Genomic DNA, 20114 nt, shown 5'->3' with positions numbered 1-20114 from the left:
GAAAGACATAAAGGAATGTCAAAGTTTAATGTGGCTGTGTCAGACAAAAACATGGATAATCTGATGGAAGAGCATTAATGTATTATCAATGGTTCAGAGTCTGAAATAGTTCAAGTTAAAGGTAAACTGTGCTTTCACGGATTTGTTGATAAGGAAGTTCAAGTTAGAAAGAGAGAAAAGGGTTTTAATGAAATTTCTTATTATGATTCTTTAAAAAAATGTTAGAAAGAGATTGGGTTTTGGGGGGGCAGAGAGGACTTTGCTAGGAAAACCTTTATGGAATTGGGAAAAAAGAGTGCTTCAATTTGGGCACCTTGAATGAAGATCATGTTTTGCAGTCTGATCATGATTTTGTGGATGATGAGTCAGATTAGAGTGAACGGGAGTTGTTCCAATTACGATATTTTGGGTTTGCATTTGGTTAGATGTAGGGTTTGTGTTTCAATTGAAGAATTTGGTTGCACTTTTGTTCTTTTGTTTGCCTGTGTGACTGAGTTGTGTTGAGTTACTAAGGTTGTTGAGTCTTCTGATGGTGCCTGGGCCACAAAGCTTGTATTTTTGTATACTTTTTCCTTTCTATATGAAGTTTTCTTTTTACTATCAAAATAAATATCTTTTCAGTGTTAACTGCATGATCTGCATCTCTTGTCTACATGCTTGAAACAGAATAATAGAGAACAGTTTCGAGTTATTCCAAAGGCCTCATCTAACAATATTTTTCAACATATTTCATATAAAAATGGAAAGACAAGATATGTTTTCTATAAACAAACCAAAAATGCATAATGTGCATGAGGTATTCTTTTTTCTTTCTTTATTTCTCTGTCTCTTTTGATGGGAGAGGAGTAATAAAATGAATCATTATGTATTTAGTTTAAAATAGATTATGGCTACTGAATGTGGTAGGATGCATGCCACATGCAATCACAAAAATAATACTTCATGTTCAGCAACACTACTACTTACAGAAACGGCTATAAAGAACTGACAGTTCACGTCTCATTGTCTCCCAACCTTCTCCATTATTCATAGGCCTACTTGCCTTCCATATTGCAAGAAGATACCTCATCTCAAAAATGGAGAAGACAACAAACTTGAAAAAAGCAGCTGTAGCAAAAGCATTGAACAAGGATTCTGCATGGAAACATCAGCAGCAAAATTTACTTAATGTATTAAACATCAGCAGAAACCATTACAGAAGAGCCACGACAAAGAAAATAGTTTCAAAAAAATTAAATGAGAAATTTGTATAAAAGCATACACAGCAACTTTTTCTTGGTGCACATGTACCAGAATGAAAAAATAAGGTGAAGAAAAAGGAAGGAGAAGGATATTCCAGAACTAATGGAAATTATATTAGACCAGAGTAAATGGCAGTTCTCCAAGGTCTAAGGCGGGCTAGCACATCAGACTTCAAGGAGTTGATCATTGAAGGAGACCCCAAAACCATCATTACATTGTCAAGGGGCTCCATGGAGGCTTAGAAACCAAATTAGAGAAGCCAGATCTCTAGTTCAGGTCTTACAAAGTGAGTTGTTTTGGGTGCCTAGGTCTGCAAACTCCTTAGCAGACCCTTTATCACGGGAGTGGGCCAGCCAGGGGTGAGCATGGGTCGGTTCGGTTCAGTTCCATGGCAGAACCTGAAACCTACCCTGCAGGGGTTGGTTCTAGGTTTTTGGAACCGGAACATACCCTGTGAAGGTCGGTTCCAGGGCCGGTTCTGGTAATTGGTGGTTCCGGGGCCGGTTCCGGTCTTGGTGGTTCCGGGGCCGATTCCAGGGTCTACTCATGCAACCTGTACTTTCTTTACCCTCCCCCTTCACAAAAAAAAAAAATTAAAAACTTATAAGTTAAATTTAAATTTTGTAAATATTACCTTTTACTTATTGTACACATTCAAATATTAAAATGAAAACAAATGGTCAAGTGAAACCATGGCCTTAACCATGAATGCTTGGGTTCAAATCTTCACATCCCCAAAAGTATCCTGGGGTTTATTTCAAGGCAAGTTTGGTTCCAAGGCAGGTTCCACCAAGGCCAGTTCATTGGGTCGGTTCAGGTAGGATAAACCCCTAGACCCTGGAACTGGCCTGGGTGGGGGTCGGTTCCAAGAATTTGGAACCAGACCCTACCCTGTAACAGATTGGATAGGGTCGGTTCAAAGCCAGTTCGAGGTCAGTTCCAGTTAGAACCTACCCATTTGCAAACCCCTAGGGCCAGCAGACAGTTTCTGGCATTGGGTGACTACGCACTTAATTGAAAGGAAGGGACCTAGGGGTACTAATGATGACTTGGGAGGAGAGAGAAGACTTCTATACTAGCTGCTTCAATGAGAATCTTGTCAATCTAGAAAACTCAATTTGGGCCAAGAGTCCATCAAATCGCCACCCAGATAAGGGGTAAAATGTTATCATACACCTAAGGATAGTTCATAAAGTTGGACATGGATCAACTTTAAGGAAGTCTAGAAGTCCATTCTTTTGGGAGAGGCCTAACCTCCTATGTATGGGTGTGACTCTCCAAATTTCTAAGTTATGATTGGATCTTGTTGAAACTAACCAGTTAAAAATAAAAAAGAAAAAAAAAAGAAATGCACTGAAAAATCATCCCTATTCAATGACTTTTTTCATTATTCCAGTATGTTCTTCCATAACTCAGAGAGTTATCCTCATTGTATTTGCCAAATTTTATTCCTATCTCTTGTTTCTTATTCACTACAAACCTCAGACTAAATTTTATATGGTTACTGGGAATTTGCACTGCTGTAAATCTTGCAGCAAACAAATTGAAAGTGGCATGTATTTTTTTTATGTATTGACATATTATATATTATTTATATGTTTGTTTACTTTATTATTATACAAAACATATGTATATTTAAATTTCACTAATGGGAAGATGACAATAATCAGCTTAAGGGATTGTTCCAGAATACATACATTGAAATTTTGGGGTCAATTGGTTAAATGGGACAAGGGGTTCTTCTTTCTTATGGCTTTCCAATTGCAGCCTCTAACTGTTTAGAAGATGAATAATAAGCAATTATAATTAATGACTTAAGAGAGTTGTATAAAAAGTTGATTCAATCTTTAACCCAACAGTCCCCCACTTGGGCCCTACAACTGAATTTATCCACTAGCTGCACTAAATAAAATTATTCAGTCAAAATGCCAAATTGCATTAAAGGGTAAAGAAGCTTGCACAGATTAGGGGACACTCCAGAACTATATACTAATACAGGGACACTGATCATTCATGAGACTTACCAACCAATATTCCTGCAGTTAGATGTAAAAGACAAAGATAAGCATCCATAATAGCTTGTTGTCCAATCATTAAAATTGACACTTTAGCTGCTCCCTGACAGAAAGGTTTACAATACCTCATTAGTTTTAGTCCAAGGATATTGAAGGATAAAATGGCACTAAAACAGTATCTAACTTAATATATATATATATATATATATATATATATATATTTGTGTGTGTGTGCCCCCCCCCCCATACACATATATGGGGTCCTCAACAACAATCAGAAAATCTTCCATTAATTTGTGTAAGGATAACAGGAAATGATTGTGAGACAATCTTACAGATTGAGTGTTGCTATGCTCCATCTGCCGAATTAACAGAAGAACTTGAAGGAAAGAGACCTGACAAAAATGTCAAGGACAGCACCAAGAACAAATTGGTGATAACATAACAAAGAAGACAAAGCAATAATGTTCTTTGAAGGATACAAAGGTGACCATCAAGGTATAGTTAACTGCTTTGTTGTAGTAGACTTCAATGTTGACAGAAGTAGCATTTAATACTATAGGTGAGAAGCACTCTCCTTCATCATCCGCAGAAGGACTCTCTATTAACCCTTGCAGATGATAACGTTCCTGGTCTCCATCTGCCAGAAGGTGGAAAGTAACTTATAGTCGAATAAATAAATAAATATTCCTTGGGATGTTAGCATAAACTCATGCTATACGTAAGTTTTGCTGATAAAAGAACCATGTACACATGAGAGGGGGGATTCATGAAATTTGGACTGATGAATTCAATTCAAATACCACTTTGGGTTGATGAGACTTGAGAAATTTGAGCTGCAATTTCCAAATTACAATGCTTCTCTATGTCAAAGGTAGGTGCTGCAAGAAGAAAGTATAAGATCACTAACGATCACTATAACATAATTCTGAAATTAACTCATTATTGACTGTTGAGAGGTAGAAAATGTACAGTTTTTCTTTCTCCAAATCTTATCTCGGGAAGACTCTTGAAACACTTGAGATGAGAAAACTCCGAGCTGTTCAAAACAAGAAAAATTAAATAGAACAAGTTAATTGAAATCTATGTCATGGAGGACAGTTCAAAATCAGATGAATCCACTTCCCAATTCTAAAGTTCCTTCAACAAGCAAATACTAGCCACCAGAATTGTTTCTATCTGGGCCAGATGCATCTTGGGTCTCGCCTAACAGTGGAGACCTTAAGCCCAAGAACAGGTAAAAATACAAATCAGAACATTTCAATGTAGTTTAAATAATGATTACTTAATATTAGCCACCTTCTTTCATTTCTGTTCTTTTTTCTTTGCCCTTTTTTATACTTGCATCCTCTATAACTGAATAGGAAAAGTGGAATAAACTTGTCCTTTTATGGAAATTATCTATAGCTGTAATTTGTACCATGCACATGACAGAACCTATGCCTGAAAATTAAAACTATCACTTATATCATCATCATCAGACTTTTCACACTAGTGATGTCAACGGTGAAAGTCCTATTACTCCTGCTCCAACTTCAGTAAGAGAAATAAAGTGAAAGAAAGAGAGAAAAAGCAGAGAAGGAAAGAAGTAGAGGAGAGATAGAGAGGAAGAGAAGAAAAAAGGGAAGGCAAGCAAGGAGAAGTCATACCAACCCTCCTCACTGTCAACCCAACTTGTATTAACATTTTACTGATTGCTGAAATTACAACAATGCTCCTAGGTAAGTTAAAACAGATATAAGAGAGAAAAATAACAAGGGAAAAAGACAAGTATCCCCCTGTCAACTAATCCTAACACTCCCTTTCAAGTTAGAACATATATATATCATAAAGTTCCAGCTTGTTATAAATATAATCCATCCTTCAATGACCCAAGCTTTTAGTAAAAATATCAGCTACTTGGTCTTCAGACTAGACATAGGGAGTAAAAATATCTATACCTGTTACTTTCTCTCTCACAAAATGACAATCAACTTCAATATATTTGGTTCTTTCAAGAAACACTGGATTGGAGGCAATGTGTTGTGACTTTGTTGTCACAAAACAATTTAATGGGTTAACTAACTGTGATATTCATCTCCTTAAGAAGATGCTTCAACCAGACTATCTCACAGGTAGCATGAGCCATTGCCCTGTATTCAGCTTCAGCACTACTCCTAGGAGTCCTAGCAACCACACTCTGCTTCTTGCTCTTCCAGGTGACAAGGTTTCCACACAAGAAGGTACAATAACCTGTAAAAGACTTCCTTTCCATTGCAGACCTTGTCCAACCTGCATCTGAATACCCTACTACGGACATGTCTCTCCCTTTCTTATACAACAGCCCCCGACCAAGAGCACACTTTAGATACTTCAACACCCTCATAACACCATCCCAATGAACAATTGTAGGGTTTTGCATGAATTGACTGAGGACCCTAGCACTAAAGGAAATGACAGGCCTAATGATGGTAAGATAGATCAGCTTGCCTACCAATCTCTAGTATCATATTGGGATCAATAGGAGTTTCAATAGGTTTGGATCCCAACAACCCAGTTTCGTCTAGCATGTCCAAAACATACTTCCACTGAGATAGAGATTCCCCACTTTGATCGGGCTACCTAAATTCCAAGAAAGTACTTCAAGGAATTGTTGCAACTCAGTAATTCCATTTGCATCACTACCAATAAGAACAGTATCATCAACAAACACTGCTAGTATGGTTATTCCAAATGAAGAGTCACTACTAAACACAAAACGATCAACATTGCATTTTTTTCAAGCCAAAATCTTGCACCACACTACTAAAACGAACAAACCATGCTTGTGGTGACTACTTCAGCCCATAGATAGCTTTCCTCAATATACCTTCCTTGACTCCCCCCGAGCAACATACCCAAGAGGTTGCTCCATATACATCTCTTGAAGATCACCATGGAGGAAGCATTATTGACATCAAGCTGAAACAGAGAGCAATCAAAGTGGGCAGCTAAAGAGATGAGCACTTGTACAGAACTTTATTTTAACCATTGGAGAGAAGGTCTCTAAATAGTCCACACCATAGGTCTGAGTATACCCCATAGCAACAAGTTGAGCTTTGAACCGTTTAATACTCCCATCTTGACGATATTTAACTATATAGACCCACTGACAACCAACAACATGCTTCCCAGGAGGTAAGGAAGTAAGATCCCAAGTATTATTTGATTGAGGAGCATGAAATCCTTCATCCATCGCCTTCTTTCAGTCAAGAGATGAGAGGATTTCCTGTACAAATTATAGTACATGGTAGGGAAACAAAGGATAAAAGGGAAATGAACCGTTGATGTGAAGGAAATGAACAAAGGAAATATATCAAGAAAAGGGGTGATATATATAAACATGCTTACCCTTACAAAGAGCAATAGGAAGATCAAGATCTGAGGGTGGTGGATGTGTCAACAACAAAGACTCTGGTAGTGTGTTAGAAGCTAGAGCTAGATCAACTGCTAATGATGATTCCGGCTGCCAATCACGTCTAGAGTACACTCTGTGAATCAATGGTTGAATAAGCTCCTCCACAGTAGGTAAGGGGATAAAGACATCACCGGAGTTAGAGGGACAAGGAATAGAAAGAGAAGGTTCACGTCCAAAAAAATAAGGTAAACTCTCAAAGAAGGTAACATCCAGGGCAACAAAGGCTTTCCTTAGAACAAGATTATAACACTTGTATCCTTTTTGAGTATGAGAGAAACCAAGGAAAACACATCCGATAACTCTAGAGTCAAATTTATCATGGCCCAGACCTAATTTGTGAACAAAGAACACGAGTAAGAAGAGAGAAATAGAAGGAAACAAGATATAAAAAGGAAACTCACCATCTAAGACTAAAGAGGGTACATGGTTTATGAGAAAACAAGAAGTGAGAACTACATCACTCCAATAGATTTTAGGGGCTAACATTTGAATCAACAAGGCACAAGCAATTTCAATCACATGGTGAATCTTTTTCTTAGCCACACTGTTTTGCTAAGGAGCATGTGAACAGGAGGGCTGATGTATAATATCGTGAGAGTCAAAATAAGACCAAAAACTATTATGAAGATATTCTTTGGCATTATCAAAACGAAACACTTTAATGCATACACCAAACTAATTCCTTCTCAAAACATGAAAAGATAGAAAAATAGAGAACAATTCTAAATGGTCCTTCATTTAGTAAAACCATGTCATTCTTGAATAGTCATCAATAAATGTTACACAATATCCGAATCCATTATAAGATCGCACGTGACTGTGACTCTAAGCATCTAAGTGGGCTAAAGCAAAAGGACTCAAGACTCTCTTATCTCCTCTGGGAAAAAAAGACACTTTATGATGTTTACTTAGCCAACGTGACTCACAATCCAACTGAGTTAGACTCCAAAGTAGGGACTAACTTCTTCAAGACACATAGAGAAGGTGACCAAAATGACAATGCCACTGGTGTGGCAAGAAAAGAATGGAGAGCTTCCTAAGGAGCATGGTCATCCAAGTAGTACAATCCTCCAACTTCAAGACCACCACCAATCGTCTTCCCCGTCATAAGATCCTAAAAGACATAGCATGAAGGATAGAGGTTACTAAACAATGAAGAGCTTGAGTAAGCTTCTTTATAGACAACAGATTAAAGGAAAACTTGGGAACATAAAAAATAGAGCGCAAACTAAGGTCAAAATCAAGAGACACATTACTAGTACCAGCAATGGTGGAAGAAGATCCATCAGCTAAAGTATCAATCTAGGATGTACCATGTAGAAGGAGATGATGAGGATAAAACATATCTGAGGAGCCAATCATATGGTTTGAAGCCCTATAATCAATTACCCAGGATGAAGGTGTAGAACTATAAACAAGGCAGGCAATACCTGACTTCACAAGTGTAGCAGTGGTAGTACTAGTAGAGGCAAACTAGCGAAGTTTCTCATATTCCACGCATGAGATAGAGATTGCCTTTATTCTTACTAACATTAGAAGCATGAGCATTTTCAATGACACTAAAGACTCCCAAAATCACCTTCCACCATAGCATGGTTAGCCCAAGAAGATGGTAGGCCATAAAAACCATAACAAAAGTTGACTATATGACCTTCTTGTCCACAATGTGAGAACTCATGAGCTGAACTATGACCACCACCACCACCTCTTGCACCTCCTGCCTCTCTACCACCCCCATGTCCACCCCTGGGCCCACAGCCAAAACCCCTCACACTACCTCCACCTCTACCACGCATACCTCCTCTGGAAGCTACCATGGTTGATCTCTTTGAAGATGAGGCATGATCACTATGTAGAGTTAAGCCTCTCCTTATGTGGGAGAAAACCTCGAACAAGGATAGAAGATCACTACTACCTAAGATTTGGGCACGAAACGATTCAAATTCAAACCTCAACCCCAATAAAAACTTTGCAACATCTAGATGTTCTCTTTGTTCTTGTTGTGTCTTCAAATCAATGGATAGGGGTTGATAAGTGTTAAAGTGAGCCGAATAGGGGTAGTTTAGTCATCTCATGTTTGTTAAGTACCTTGCTTATGTGGCAGTTTTATTAGAGATACTCTGCCCACACTTAAGTAAGGGCAGTTTAGTCTTTGTAAAGGTTATTAGAACTTAATAACCATTAGGGGGTCGAATGAACAGTGTACGAATCAGTTTTGACTAAACCCTCCTGTTCTCTCTTTCTCTTTTCTTCTTCTTCATCTTCTTCTTCCTTCTCTCCTGGTTCGGGTTACTGTAGTTGCATTCGAAACAATAAGCATTCAGTTCATTCCTTAATCTTTTTAAAGACACATAATATTCTTCAACATTTTTATCCCCTTGTTGAAGAAAAAAAATAATCTTGGTATAACTAGGAAATTCTTGTGACATTGTCTTGTCCAGAACATAGTTGCTTGGCATGGTCTCAAACCTCCCTGGCTATGTCTAGAAACATGAGATTCACACTAATATGATTCTCCATATTGTTCCAAAAAATAGTCTTAAGGATACGCATGGAAATCAGGCGTCTCATCTTCTTTCATGCGTATCAGACCTGTATTAGGGATGTATTGGGGCATATCAGTAGCGTAGCAACAAAAAAGATACGCCCAAAAACTGAAAAAAAAAATAAAGGGGAAAAGCAAGTTTCTTTTCCCTGAAATAATCCTTCTTTCACCCCCCAAATGACTCTAAAACTCCAAACCTCATTCCTAGAGTGCTAGATTTGCAAAACTTTGCAAGAAACAAGTGTGAATCATTAATTTTTTTTGAAGATGTTTCAAATTTTGAAAAAATATGGCAAAAATAGGTAAGTTTTTTTCAATTTTCTATAATATCTTGTAATTTCTTTTTTTCTTGAACATTTAAATTTATGTTGACCTACATTTCTTACATTCAAAATCACAATTTTTTTGTGTTATCAGTAGATTTATGGAAATTTCATGAAGATATTTAGGGAAAATATAAATTAACAAAAAATTTTGAAAATGTAATTTTTCTCTGCCTATAAAGACTAAATATGTTTTAGATCTATGGATTTATCTATCATATCCATAGAGAAATTGAAATTTCGTCTTTATTATTTTTTATTTTTATATTTTTAGAATTAAAAAATAAATAATAATTAAATATAATTTATCATTTGACCACAACAATTGAATATATTATAATTCTATGGATGATCTATCATATCCATAAACCAATTGAAATTTCTTCTTTAATAATTATTTTTTATTTTTTTATTTTTTTATTTTTTTATTTTTTTATGTTTTTAGAATTAAAAATTAATTATATTTTATCATTTGATCACAATGATTGAATATATTATAATTCTATGGATGATCTATCATATCCACAAAGCAATTGAAATTTCTTCTTTAATAATTATTTTTTGAATATATTATATAATGTTTATTTATTTTTTATCATTTTTGGAAATAAACAATAAATAATTATTAATTATATTTTCACTTAGAAGTTGTGCCAATGCATGTTTTATGGTTGGATAGGAGAGTTGGGTTTTTTCCATCCCATAAAACATTAAAACTTAAGAATTATAATTTATAAATTATAGTTAAACATAGGATTTTTAATGAAATTGTTAACTACAATATATTTCTTCATGAAACCATTAAAATATATTAATTTAATGTATATACACCTCATTGAGGTCTTATACTTAGTATTATTGATGCATTTTTATGATTTATTAAAGTATTTATAGTGTTTCCAAGCATATCTATGCGTATCTTAGTTTTTCTCCAATACGCATGCGTATCCACGGCGTATCCCAATACGTCTCTTAAAATTGCCTTTCCAATACATTTGGCATTTCCAATACTTTGAACCTTGCCTCTTGTAATGAAAGATACCTCAAATAACTTGGCCATGGAATATAATTAGTACCATTAAGTTTTAGTGTAGTTAATTGAGAAACCACGAAATCTAATTACACAACTATAATAGGTTTAGCGTTACTATTTGATGAAGTCATCAGTATGAGAATAAATCATCGGTGTATCACTTAAGCAAACTGTCAAACAACCAGTATACACCTACTGTAGCACTCTTTTTCCTTGGTGTAAACACCAAGAATCACAACACTTCTGCTTTAGAAATGCTATGGAAGCATCACACACTTACCACAAGATGTCACCACACATTGAGGAGCACCACCAACTTTCAAAACACCGCAACCTAAGGCATTAAAGCCTCTTTTCCAAGGGGGCGATCAGTCCTCTTGAGTCCTTTTTCCCTTCCAACAAAGAATAGAGAATATTCTCTATTCCTAGGGCACAAAAAGAGAGACGTGAACAGTGACAGTCACCCTTAATGCTCTAATACCATGTTCCAACTTCAGTAAAGAGAAAATAAAGTGAAAGAAAAAAAAAAGAAGCAAGGGAAAGAAGTATAGGAGAGAGAGAGAGAGAGAAAAGGAAAAGAAGATGATAAATAATGGGATGTACCTCATTAAAAGCCAAATTGTTCAGAAAAATGTGCAGCAGGTTGAAGGGTACAACACTGGATCTCCCAATACCCTTAGCACAAGTAAAATAAAGCAGGAACTATTACAAATAACAACATACAAATTACAACCCGGTCCTGGGCATCCCCAATCTAAAAAATCCTTGCCAACCCCAGCCTTAGCCAAAGAACCAACCAGCATGTTGACACTCCTAGGCACCCACTTGAATGAGACGTTCAAGGAAGCACCTAGAGATTGAGCCAGTCTGCCTAGAGGTCTGAATTTACACAGAATTTGAACTTGAATTGTCATCCATCTTTAGCACCATTTCATAGTCACCCTCTACTTCCACATTCTTCATTTCCTGCCTAGACAACAACTTTAATCCTTGAACTAAAGCCAGAAGTTCAGCTCTTAAAGAATTCCCCTGACCCACCAGACTGAAAAACTTAGAATAAAACTGCCACCATGATCTCTAACAACACCCTCCACACCCAAGGCCCCCGGGTTTCCAATGCAGCAGCCATCAAAGTTGAGTTTGAACACCTATGTGGCAGGAGGGGACCATTCTACCATCCTTTGTTGTCTTGTAATCTGAAACCCAGCCACCACCTGCCACTCCCTAAGCAAATCATTAATAGAAATGCCCTGGAGTTCCCCACTTATCACAGCCTAATGCGCTACCCTCACCTTTGTAAGTACAAACACTTCCTCAACCTGTTTATACCTTTCTTCAAAAATCCTTGCATTTCTTTCACCTCATAATCCCCATAGTACCGCCCACTTATACATTGCCATGAAATATTTTGTCTTCGTGTAGAGCCTCCAAACACATCTATTCTAAATAAATCCACTATTGCAGCTGGCACCACCCACATTTTGCAAACAATGAAAAGAAAAGCTACCACAATCTAGAAGCATAAGAACAATGTAATAAAAGATGGTAAGTTTTTTCCCCGCTCTTCAAGCAAAGAACACACACATGGGGAAGAGAAAGACCAGTGTTTCCATTTCCTTTGGAGCCTTCCATCGGTGTTGGTGATTTGGTTGACAGCCTCCCAACAAAAAATGAAAAATAAAAAAAATTTCTTGACTCGGGGGGTAATTGGGCTACACCACACCTCTTTCACAGGAAAAAGTTGGTACTTTGTAAGGGTAGAAAAGGTTTTAGAAAAGGAGGCACAAGTAAAGCAACCATTGGTATTAGGAATCCAAATTCTCTTGTCACACCCCAACAATGACAAGTTAATGTTTTCAAGTAGGGTTACAAGAGAAACCAGCTCTTTTCATTTTATGAATGAATGGTATTTTATTTAATAGAAATAGAAATAGTACAAACACTCCAAGAGGAGGCACAAGGTGTTACCTCCCCTTAAGGATAGTTCCAAACCCAAACTCTTCTCAGATTACAGTTACATAGCACAAAACAGAGAAACCCTTGAAGCCCCTTGTTTAGCTAGAGAATCTGCCATGGCATTGGCCGGTTTGCTAACCCACTAAAATCTAATTGACATAGTTCTTGTAAGCCATTTAACTTTTTTGATGATATCCCTGTAGCCCTAAACAACAGTATCCAAGTCCGACAGCCATCCAATCTGTAGTCCTTGTACCGCAGCTAGTAACTCAGCCCTTGTAGAGCCTGAAAATAAGGAGAGAATGTTACTATCCATATTCCTCAAGATCCCTCCTATGCCCGAAGGTCCTGGATTGCCTTGACTGCTCCCATCAAAGTTCAACTTTACAATCCCCTCCAGAGGGGGTAACCACCTTGCTTGTGTTTTGGTTTTTTTTTTTCTTGGATGAAGTGGAAGTCACTGCTGACCAGCTCCTTTGAAGGTCATCACTAGAGTAGTCCACAAAGAAATCAGTACTCTTTAACCAAAGGATTGCCCTTGTCAATATACTCTTTATTTCAGCATGCCTTCTCTCCTAGAATATTCTAGCATTTCTTTCCTCCCAAATGCTCCATAAGAGAGCTGCCCTAATACATTTCCACATTAACTTCCCTCTCTTCGTTGGCCACCCAAAAGTAGATGGGTCAAAAAGCAGATTTACTTCAAATGGCAAGTTCCACCTGCACCCAAACAGCATAAAAACCAAATTCCAAAAATCTTCACTAAAGGAGCAAGAGATCAGTAGGTATAACAATCAGTGATTTAAAAGGTGCACCTAGGCACACAGGCGAGGCGCATTTCAGGGTATGTACCTCGCCTAGGTCCTAGGCGCAGTCCTTTCAAAAGGCGCATACCTGGTGCGCCTAGGAATGCGCCTAGTGCGCCTTGTGCCTCAGCCCAGGTGTGCGGCTTTTGAAAATTTGACGCTTTTTTGCCTTTCCTGAACATAGCGGCTGGGCCGGGGGCTCCGCCCTTGAACAAGTCGTGCCCCTCGAGGCAAGCCCAAACAAGTCCATGTTAGGTCTTAAATTCTTAGTTTTCACACAAAAAATAATGATTTTATAGTTTTACTTGTTTTTTAAGAAGACATTTTATTAGGATGAATGAATGAACAACATTACCAAATTGGGTGTATCAGAAAAGGCGCCTCGCCTAGGTCACAGAATCAGGAATGTAATATGTTTTTCATTTCATTAGCTACGTGAAGTAATAAAATTGAGTGAAAAAAGAAATTAGAGGCTTTAAATGCTTGAAAATGTTTTATATGTTTGATTTTATTTCTAAATTCTCATTTGAATATGTTTTACATAATTACATCTTATGTTTATGTATTTTAGGGTCCATTTGGTTTGTAGTCGGAATCAAAATCCTCCTAAATCGGAATCGGAATGGTCCATTCCCATAGTCTGTTTGGTTCACACAGGAATGGGAATGGGAGTTAAAATCAGCAGGAATGGGATTTCATTCCCAAGGGAGGGGCAGGGAATGACCATTCCCTCAAATGGGGGAATACCATTCCAGTAAGAATGGGAATGCGATTCCGATTCCGCCCAACTAATTGGAATCGGAATAGCCCATTCCGATTCCGATTCCAGACCCCTATTCCAGCAAACCAAACAGACCCTTAATTTTGGATAATAGATTCTCTAAAACATAATTATATAATTTAAGTTTATATCTTTTATTAATATTATGTTTTTTGAATTTTTTGGCATATTTTTGAAATTTCTGATATTTTTTTCATTTTTTAGCATTTTTTTTATAATTTTGCGCCTTGCTCCAAAAAGGTGTGCACCTCGCCTTGCACCTTGCGCTTTTAAAACACTGATAACAATCCTCATTCTACACTTTACATAAAGTACACCAGTTAGGGGACAAGCATAAATAAGGTCTCTTCTTTTGCAAGTTGTCCACAATATTAATTTTACCATAAAAAACTTCCCAACAAAAACCGGCTATTCTAGGTGGAATAGGCCTTGACCAAATTTCTTTGATTGGGAACAACAAAGGGGAAGGAGTAAAGCAAAGGAACTTAAAGAAGGATGAACAAGAAAAGGAGCCACTCGAAGTCAAAGGCAAAATTCTTCTATCTGGTTTAAGAGGGTCCAGATAGACAAAATTGAGTAGAAGTGGGAGCTCAAAGATAGAAGCGGATTCCTCATCCCTCAAACCTCTACGAAACCCAAACTCCCAATCTAGAGACAACAGGAGAATGGGGGGAGAAACAGACTCCTTTTTATAGAGGGAAATACAAAAGAGGGAGGGGAAGAGGTCTTCTAGAGGTTGGATGCCCACCCAAACATCTTCCCAAAACATAACCTAATTACCAGTGTAGACATCATACCTTACAAACTTGAGGAATTTTGAAAGGATGCCAAAAATTGCCTCCCAAGGTGTTGTGAGAGAAACTCATCGAGATACCCAACATCCCAACCAAATTCAGAACAGACGTGGATACTAGCCACCACCTCGTGCCATAGTCTCTCCCTTTCCAAAGGCCACCTCCATAACCACTTGCCAAAAGAGCTTCATTCTTATTAACTAGGTTCCCTAACCCTAAACTCCCTTGTTCCTTGCTTCGACTCACCACCTCCCACCTAATCAAATGGTCCTTTTTTTCTTCACTTAGCTCCCCCAAGAAGTCCCTCATCACTTTTTCTATCTTCTTGGCTTCCCTAGAAGGTATCCTAAAAACAAATAGAAAATAGATGGGTAGGTTAGCAAGAATGGCCCTAATCAAAGTCATTCTGCCCCCCAAAGAGATATAGTTCTTTTTCCATGCAACCAGCTTTTTTTCAAACTTTTCCACCACTGGGTTCCAAAACCTACTTTTCTTTGGATTTGCACCTAGGGGGAGTCCTAGATAGATTAAGGGCCAAGCAGAAAGAGGACACTCTAAGCAGGCAGCAATAGACTCTAACTCCCTGCCCTCCACATTTAACCCCACCATACGGCTCTTCTCAAAATTTATTTTCAAGTTTGAGGCATTCTTAAAGAGAATTATTAGACTCCTCATATTCTTTACCCCTAACAAATCACATCCCTCAAAAAAAGTTATGATATCATCTGCAAACTGAAGGTGGGTTACCAGGACTTGATTTCTTCCTTATCTCCATCCTCTTATTAATCCAGCTCTGTCTACTTCTGACAAAAGTCTACTAAGCGCATCAGCAACCAATGTGAATAGGAAAGGGACAGTGGATCACCTTGTCTCAGGCCCCTAAGTGCTAGGAAGAAGTCCTTTGGTACCCCATTAACTAGAACTGAATAATGGCAAGATGTAAAACAGCCAGCTATCCACTTGCACCATCTATCCCCAAATCCACACTTCCTAAGCATCTCTAACAGAAAACTCCAATCCACTAAATTATAGGCCTTTCCAAGATCCAATTTGCAAACAAATTCTTGCCTACCCAATCTCCTCATCTCTTCCAACTTTCATTTGCTATTAAAATCTGATCAACAATTTGCCTACCATGAACAAAGGAGCCCTGAGCTTGACTAAAGAGGGGGGTAAGTTCCTTTTTGATCCTCAAAAATAAAACCTTAGAAAATTTTATAGATGTTTGTAACCAAACTAATTGGTCTAAAATCTTTAGAATGTTTGGCCGCCTCCTTCTTTGGAACCAAGGCTAGGAAAGTAGCATTAACTCCACGACTAATGACAGACTATTCCTCGAATTCTTTAAAAACCTCCAACAAATCTCCTTTAATCATGTCCCAACATTCTTAAAAGAATGCCATAGTAAAGCCATCTGGCCTTGGTGCCTTAGATCTATCCATTGAAAAAACTGCTTGTTGGATTTCCTCCTCAAAATTCCTTTGCAACCAACTTTTAATTTCTTCAGAAAGTGTAGGCCATTCCAAACCAACCAACTCCACTCTACTAGCTAGAGGTTTCCTCAAGATAGATTTGAAGTGGACTACAAAACAATTGGCTATTTCCTCTTGAGAGTCCAACTCCACTCCATCCACTTCAAGTTTAGTCACCAAGAGAAACCAGCTCATTTGTTTCATTATCCCTTAATGGTTTTCTAATTTTTTCAAACCCAAGTCCCAAATTTAGCCATTCCCTCCCAAGGTTACCATTTCAGAAACTAGTTTGTTTTTAGAATTGGAGAAGTTATAAATCTTAGGGAAGGCTTGGCACAAGGGAGAATCCCCCCACTATCTTATGCTTTGCATGAAAGTAGGCAATAACGTCAAAATCAATTTCCAAGGGCTCCTCAAAGTTGCAGCCTTAGTAGGCCCCGAGTCCCATCCATTTGGGTGCAACCCATAGATGCTCTTGATCACCAAATGCCATAAAGCCTCTCTTTCTTTTAGGAACCTCCACAACCATTTCCCCAACAAAGCCAATTTTTTTCTTGAATCCTTCCTATTTCTAACCCTCCCATCTCTTTAGGTTTTCATTGCTCTTCCAATTTCATCATATGACTACTCTTATTGTCCCCTAGATCCAACAAGAAGTCCCTAATGATTTTCTCAATTCTCCTCACCACCTTAAGTGTAAACCTAATAAGATGTTTCTATTCTATCTCACTGGATTTCCAAGAGAACACTGGTCAAAATTTAGTTTTGGAGATCCTGAAGGAGGGACCTATACCACAGGAAGCACTTCTCTTCAATAGGAAGTAACAACTAAAATAAAATTTATAGTTATTAAATTTGAGCATCACTACAAGATAACTTTTCGGTATCATCATCAAAATTGTGTTTTTTTTACAAGTAAAATTTCATTAAAAAATCATTCTCAGCAAAATAAGGACTGTTACAAGCATCCCAGCAGGAGGCGGGAGGTGCAGCTTCACCCTTTAAAAGAAAAGAAACAGCACAAAATTACAATTGGGCCCAATACAACTGATCTAGATGCTACTTGTTTGGCTAAGCAACCAGCAAATGAATTCGCCTCCCTTCCCACCCACTGTATGATCATCATCAAAATTGTGTTAATAAAGAAAAGTTGCATCACTATATGAAGTTGATTGGTTACCAAGTGATATGGAGTAGCCAAAAAATAATCTTCATCTTGGCCAAGCTCTCCTTCTCTTCCACTACAAAAGAGATAAGGACAAGGGAAACATCAAGTATCAAGTAGATGTAAAGGAAAATGCACAACTATTGCAAAAAATTGATCAGGCAGAGTGAATTAAACTACATATTGAACGCAAAAATCCTTGCCAATCAAAATGTTTGAAAAGCACAGATATTTACTTAGCACAGAATAGTTAGGGGTAGGAGAGGTACCAACAGAGCAAATATAAGAAGGCATAGCAGACAATAAATTGCCAAAACCCACCATCCCCAAGAATTAAACATGTTGCACCTATCAAATATCATTTCTGACAACTTCCATAATACCTGATGCATCTAAGTTGCCTGAGCTGCAACCATCAAAGTTTAATTTCCTTTTACTTCAGGAGCCCTCTATTCAACAATTATTTGCTGGCTTCCTTTTTTTTTTTTTTTATTGATCAGCAATGAAGATGAATTCATTATTACAACCAAAGGTTGTATTTACAATCAAGGAAAATAAAGTGAGCATAGCCACTACTATCTCACCCCACCACAAACTTTTGTATGTTTGAGCACAAAATAATTGTTGCTGTTACCCACCCCACCCTGGTTTAGCCAGACTATTGGTTGATTTTTGTACCCATTGAAATTCAAGCTGCATGTCTCTTGAATACCATTTAAAGTGTCTGATTTTATTTCTGAAGCTCCACACCATTATTTTGCTGTTTTCTAATGGAATATCCTGCAATAGCCTGCCAACCCATCAAAAGATTGTCCATCTCTTCTCTTCCTAGCTACAAACCTTCTCTCTTCATGTTCTTCTTTCTCAAGGTTAAAACCTGCATGTTAATGCTTCATCTTATACTTTCTTGCTTACCAGTGAAACTTCTAAATTACTAAGAACGTGTGTGAGGGTGCAACAACCAATGCTAGAACACTAGTGGGAGTGGGTATTAAATTTACAATTACAATCAGACTTCATCAAGGTTCAATGCACCTTATTTGTTTGCACTAGCCATAGATGAACTAAATAAGCATATTCAGGAGGAGGTCCCATGGTGTAATTTGTTTACTCTGTAGTGAGAATGGGTCAAATGGGTCTTGGTGTTTTTTATTTCTTTTAAGTAGTGTCTAAGGTTATGTTTGTTGGTTATGGGCCTTAGTAATGGTTTTTTTTTTCTTTAATTATTTCTTTAGTATTGGCCGCCCCATTAAGGGCATCCAAGTAATTGTACTTAATTTAGAATTAAGTTAATAAAAGAGATCAAGGGGGCTAGAGAGAGAGTTTCGACTCATCTTTTCTCTCTTCCCTTATCTTCTTCTACAACCTACTGCTGATACCTCTTTCTTCTCCTTTCTCTTCCTTTCTTTCTTTCTTTTCCTATATTTTCTAAATTACTGCAGGTGTATTTCTCAACTTGTATCAGAGCGGGTCTCACTTTTGATTTCTTTCTCTTTTCTTTGCCCATACACAGTGTGTATGGAGAATTAATCGGTTGATCAATCAACAACTTATGCAACCCAATTATGAGGGTTTTTTGGAGAGTTTTTGTGGAGGTTTTCATCCTTAGTTGAAGCCCAAAGCAGGTTCTTGGAGATTTTTCCCGAAAACCCTAGATAACTAGAGAAGTCTTGTTACAGGTCGTAGAGACTATTTGAACCAGGTGCTTGGAGATCAAAGGTAATCCTTTTGATTTCTTTTAAGGGTGGTTTTGGTTGGACTAAGTTCTGGAACCTCTAGTAGGAGTGGTTGAAGTCTCTCTCTCTCTCTCTCTCTCTCTCTCTCTCTCTCCATCCTACCAAGTATTGTGAAACCCTATTTTTGGGAGGTTGAAGGGTTGTTCTTTGCTTAGAACAATAAATCTAGCCTAGTAAATCCCTAATTTGATTTTTGTATGCATCCACTCACTCAATGGAGAAAACTGGAGGAGAGACCAAATATTCCATAGATTTGGACATAGGGGATCAATAGAGAATCATTTTAGGGTTGTGACTATTGTGAAGTTGGATGGGACCAATTATTTAGCCTAGTCTCAATCTATTAAAATACATGTGTAGTAGAGGAAAATGGGGTCACATTACCGGGAGCAAGAAATCGGAGGAGGAGGATCCTACCTATAAAAGATGGATGTAAGAAAACTACACAGTAGTGGATTGGTTAGTGAATTCTATGCAACCACACATTAGTTAGCATTACCTGTGAATGGAAACTGCAAAAGAAGTGTGGGATAGTGTTACGGAGACGTATTTCCAAAAACTTAATGTTGCTCAGGCCTACAAATTGAAGCATGATGTGACTAATCTAAGACAGAGGAAGAAGCCCTAAGTTGTTTACTTCTCTATACTGAAATTTCTTTGGTAAGAGATTGATCTGATGGAGACTGTTGTTTGGGGTTGCACAAAGGATGCAGAAACATATAGGAAGTTGGTGGAGAGAAATCGGGTCTTTGAGTTCCTCACTGAACTCAACTCAAAGTATGATACTGTGAGGCAGAATGTTTCAGCAAA

General features: G+C 37.7%; 1 protein-coding gene across 1 annotated transcript in view; it reads right to left on the bottom strand.

Moving 5' to 3' along the window:
• The window catches only part of LOC148875928 (transmembrane E3 ubiquitin-protein ligase FLY2-like), a 62928-nt gene that overhangs the window by 8970 nt on the left and 33844 nt on the right, over nt 1-20114 (bottom strand). The window contains exons 5-11 of the mRNA XM_088965749.1: nt 17584-17644; nt 4230-4296; nt 4061-4138; nt 3740-3897; nt 3593-3652; nt 3267-3360; nt 967-1134 (exon numbers count right to left, since the gene is read on the bottom strand). Coding sequence (XP_088821875.1) covers nt 967-1134; nt 3267-3360; nt 3593-3652; nt 3740-3897; nt 4061-4138; nt 4230-4296; nt 17584-17644 — 686 coding nt within the window. The remainder of the gene's footprint in view (nt 1-966; nt 1135-3266; nt 3361-3592; nt 3653-3739; nt 3898-4060; nt 4139-4229; nt 4297-17583; nt 17645-20114) is intronic.

Source organism: Nelumbo lutea, chromosome 1 (genome assembly GCF_056320005.1).
Source record: "Nelumbo lutea isolate HS-2025 chromosome 1, American lotus-T2T, whole genome shotgun sequence".
Lineage (NCBI taxonomy): Eukaryota > Viridiplantae > Streptophyta > Magnoliopsida > Proteales > Nelumbonaceae > Nelumbo > Nelumbo lutea.
The sequence above is the reverse complement of the archived record's forward strand: the minus strand, read 5'-3'. Positions and strand labels throughout refer to the sequence as shown.